This window comes from Cryptomeria japonica, chromosome 8 (assembly GCF_030272615.1).
Source record: "Cryptomeria japonica chromosome 8, Sugi_1.0, whole genome shotgun sequence".
Classification (NCBI taxonomy): domain Eukaryota; kingdom Viridiplantae; phylum Streptophyta; class Pinopsida; order Cupressales; family Cupressaceae; genus Cryptomeria; species Cryptomeria japonica.
The window spans coordinates 649,575,716-649,579,966 of record NC_081412.1 but is presented as its reverse complement, the minus strand read 5'-3'; the positions used below and the strand labels follow the sequence as shown (position 1 = coordinate 649,579,966).

The 4,251-nt window shown below is 31.9% G+C and overlaps 1 protein-coding gene across 1 annotated transcript; it reads right to left on the bottom strand.

Annotated features, from left to right (window-relative positions):
* Nucleotides 1–368: 368 nt before the first annotated feature.
* Nucleotides 369–889, bottom strand: LOC131069268 (blue copper protein 1b-like). Its single transcript, XM_058004632.2, has 2 exons — nt 766–889; nt 369–664 (listed from the first exon to the last, which is right to left on the bottom strand). The coding sequence occupies exons 1-2, from the start codon at nt 887–889 to the stop codon at nt 369–371; spliced, it is 420 nt and encodes a 139-aa protein (XP_057860615.1).
* Nucleotides 890–4,251: the final 3,362 nt, after the last annotated feature.

Genomic DNA, 4,251 nt, shown 5'->3' with positions numbered 1-4,251 from the left:
TATCCCAGTCCATTTCAATCATCTATTGTGCACGGATGTAGTCTTATTTTCTTTGTAGTAACCAAGTCTTCTGTAAAATAGAAATATCATCGTCAATGAAGTCAATTTTTTGAAGGATAGATGATTGAGAAACATTATCTTAAAACCAAATCATTTCAGGGTTAGGAAAATACATAAGGACAGTTATCAGAGGTGCGTTTAAGAACTCAAACGAATTGTAATAATCATCGCAGACCATTACTACACTTCTGGACAACCGCTCCGTATCTTATTCTCTTACAAGACAAAACATAAAACTAAACACACACAAACACAAAAGGCACTTAAGAACGTCCACGCTTATTGAACCAATTGGTATTTAGAGCTCTTTACCAAGGCTTTAGGTGATAGACGGAAGATAGAGAAGAAGTATGCCAATTTTCTTCTGAAGATGGTGCAGCTGCAGGTGCAGGTGAGGATTGATCGGTAATTGTTATTTTGAGCTTCATACCGTTTTGGCAATGCATCCCCACTTCACAGATGAACCATACATTCCCTGTTCCCATAAACTCCAGCACGTCGTGTCCGCTCTCCAGCCTGGTAAAGATGGGATCTTTAACACAGTTTGCGAATGATGACCCATTTACAACGAGTACGTTGTGAACACCCTTCGGATAGTTGAACACTGTAACGGTCAATGCCAATGCAGACGTTTAGTATCAGACTATAGCTATTACAGCGATGTAGAAGTATATTAAAAGTGAAATTGAAAGGGGATGAAATTACCCAGTCTGTCTCCAATATGGAATTGTTTGTCTTGTGCCCACGCCTGGTAGTCAAAGCCAAGTGTCCATCCTTTCTCGTCGCCCACTGTAAAAACGTTTGCAGCATTAACGGGGTCACATATCATAATTGTTAATGATAGTGTGGCCAACGTAATGAAAGAAACAAGACTTTTGGTGGCCATTGAGCTCTGTCTTTAGGCACTTCTTAATTGTTTAGAAGGCTGAGCATGGATGGGATTAAGTTGGTGTGCATGAGTATTTATAGCCTGCGCTCAGGGAATAATGACCATACAACTGGCGCCGGCCGCAGTGCCAAATGGAAAATAACATCGGGAATCTCACCTTCTTCATTTGATACGTAAAATCAAAATGAACGATTACCCTAACACACCAAAATGTTCCACGTGGCTTGCATCTCTTGCCGGCGGAGCTAAGGCATTCAACCCATCGATCAATGCTTTATATCAATGTTGTTGTTTTCATTTTTCCAAACAAGAAAAAGGTTTAAAAGAGTGACGTTACTTCTTCAGAATTTGAAAATTAATAATAGTAATGTGACATTAAATAAGGGGTCGCTTTAGTTATTTATAATTTTATAGTCAAGAATGTATTGATTTATAATTTTCTTTTATACTTTTTCTAATAGTCATTTCTATATTGTTTATTTGAATTACAATTATTTATGTCTATCAATGGTTGAATAGCTTTTTAGGAAGTGTATCTTTATAATAGTCTTATGTATTTATTAATTAATAAGATTATATTTTATTGATCATTTGAAAAAGAGCTAGATATCATTGGTACATTTGTTATTCCATCTACGTGGCAAAATCTTGTTAAGTGACTTCATATTCTTTATGGTATTATTATTATTTTTAAGGTAGTCATTCTATGATAGTTGTAGAGAAAAAAAAAATGTTTATTAAACTTGATACATCAAACAATTATGATAGGGTTAAATAGTCCTTCATAAGAAATGCTCCTTCTAACTTTGGTTTTAACTCAAGATGGATTGAGTAGGTCATGTGTTGTGTGGGATGTTTCTTCATACTCTAATTCACTTAAAAGTATCTAATCTTTGTTGTATTTAGCTTTCGCAAGGCTATGTATAAGTGACCATATTTCTTGTTAACTTTTAATTCTTATGGATGAGGATTTTGGAAGGTTTTCAAATATAGAGTTATTAGTACTATTTAGGGTTGGAAGGTGGTTAGCGAACTTGATTCTTTTGGTCATATTTTATTTTTGAGTAATATTACTTTGATGGATGTTGCAAAGAACTAGAAGGTTCCTAATTTTCAACATATATCATGCATAGAAATTTTAGACTTATTACCATCATAAATCCAACTTTATTATTTGTTATTTTCTTATTAGAGCAAATGCATATAACTTCTAAAAATGGGAATGCATCTAAGATAATACATGTTTATAACTCATATGACTACCAAAGGGTTGTTGGAAATTAGTAGGATTCCAAAGTGATCTAAAATAATATGAAAATTGATCTAAGATACTTGGTCTTTCTCAAGCATATCATTCATCAAGTCCACCTTAATTTCCTATAGAAAATCATCCTCTATAATAGATACAAACATTTTTAGTGTTGGTATTGTTGACATTTTTTCTCCTATACAGAGACATGAAGAATAATACAAGGAAGAGTAAGTAATTCAATATATATTTTCGTACATTAAGAGCACTTGTGGTGAGGCATAATAGGAGAAATTAGTATTCAATTATTTTCCCAAAAATCACTTAAAATTACCATGAACTAATTTTTCTATAATGAAAATGGTTTAGTGAAAAGGTGTAAGGCTTGGTGATAAATAAGTCAATCAAAATAATTCAATTAGGCTATTCAAGTAAATTATTTAGCCATGATATTGATTTATTTAGATATATAATAAATATTGAATAATAGTAAAAAGATAGATAACAAATAATTAAAAATCTAATAGATAACAAATAATTAAAAATCTAATAGATAACTTGTAATATGCTTATTTGATTGCAAAAATGTCATGTCTGATTTATATATAATTAGATTTTATAGATAAATCACCCAATTCAAATAAGATGATCTATTTCTTGTAAGCCCTTTCAGGGCCAACCTTGTTATCCAAGTTGTAATTTTTTTAGATTTATTTTCCAAGCGCCCATTCGGGATATGTTGATAGCCTTATGGAGATTTTTTAATTGATATCTATCAAAAATATGATACTGATATTTTAAATTTTAATTTATAAATTTTGAAGGAGGTACTTGTGTGGCCATCTAGACTTGTGCATGAGTTTGATCTTGATACATACTAGTTTGGGTTGTAGTTTTCATCTTGGCTAAAGATTCTAATGGGGGAAACAAGGACCCTTGATTTTCTTTTGATTTTGACCTTGTAAATAGCCTCTAGCTCATAAACTTAATTTCTAAACAAAACTCTAAAATGATTTGGTCCCACTAGGCATGCTAGAAGAAAAACTATTGATCTCTAAAGTTTGCACTTAGGACAAATAGATTTATGGGAAGCTTTGGATATGGGGGACTATATTATGCTATGTAGGGAAACCTCCAAGGTGTTATAACCTTTCTCTTATTTTGATAAAGAAGGAAGGAGGACAGGGATATAAAGAAACAACATAAGAAAATATAATTTTAAGGTGATATGCCAAATATTTAACAACACTTTAAACTCCCTTGAGAGATAATAAAAAATATACAACTCCTAAATCCCAAGCATAGAACATGGCAGACTTTGAAAATTACTGGAGAACACGATGCATAAGGTCATAAAGACAGATACCATAATATTGAGATCATTCTGTGAGAAGAACTTCTTAAGGATTCGATGAATGCATATTATTCCTATTAACTCCATACAATGCTTATTCCTTAAGAAATCTAGATCACCATATGATATAACATAGTTCCAAACCTCAAACATTATAATAATTGAAAGAGTACAAAACATGATTCAATGACCTTTGTGCTTATGTTAAAATCATAGAAATTAAAACATAAAAATTCATAGCTATACTCATTTTAGAATGACGACAAGCTCTAGAAACACTCATATAAAAATGAAATTGAGGCCATTCTAGGGCTGTCTTCTCACACCTGTAGCATGGACAAAGGTAAGCTAGGGAATGTCAACATTACTGATGACTTATCTAAGACTAGTGAGAATTTTATAGATAAAAATTTTAGGCTTGTCCAAATTAAACACTATTATGTAGCTTCTCGGTCATCGAACCCTATTTTGTTTTTTTGTTTTTCTACTGGCCCACTATGGCTTAGTGTTTGGTTTGTCCTCATGACTTTTTTGTTCTAATTTGATTTTAGGTCCTTGTAAAACCCATTTTACTCTAATAAAAAATATTCATAGAAATTATAAATAAACATATTCAATAAAGACAAACTAGTCACAATCTACTATATTATTACACTACACCCACATGCTTATATTAATCAAATTCCTTGAAATGATCAT

Excerpts from the sequence above, each read along its gene's own strand:
- LOC131069268 (XM_058004632.2), bottom strand. The coding sequence starts at position 889 with ATGATATGTGACCCCGTTAATGCTGCAAACGTTTTTACAGTGGGCGAC. Across the intron at positions 665-765 it reads CCATATTGGAGACAGACTGG|TGTTCAACTATCCGAAGGGT; the intron begins GTAATTTCATCC and ends TGACCGTTACAG.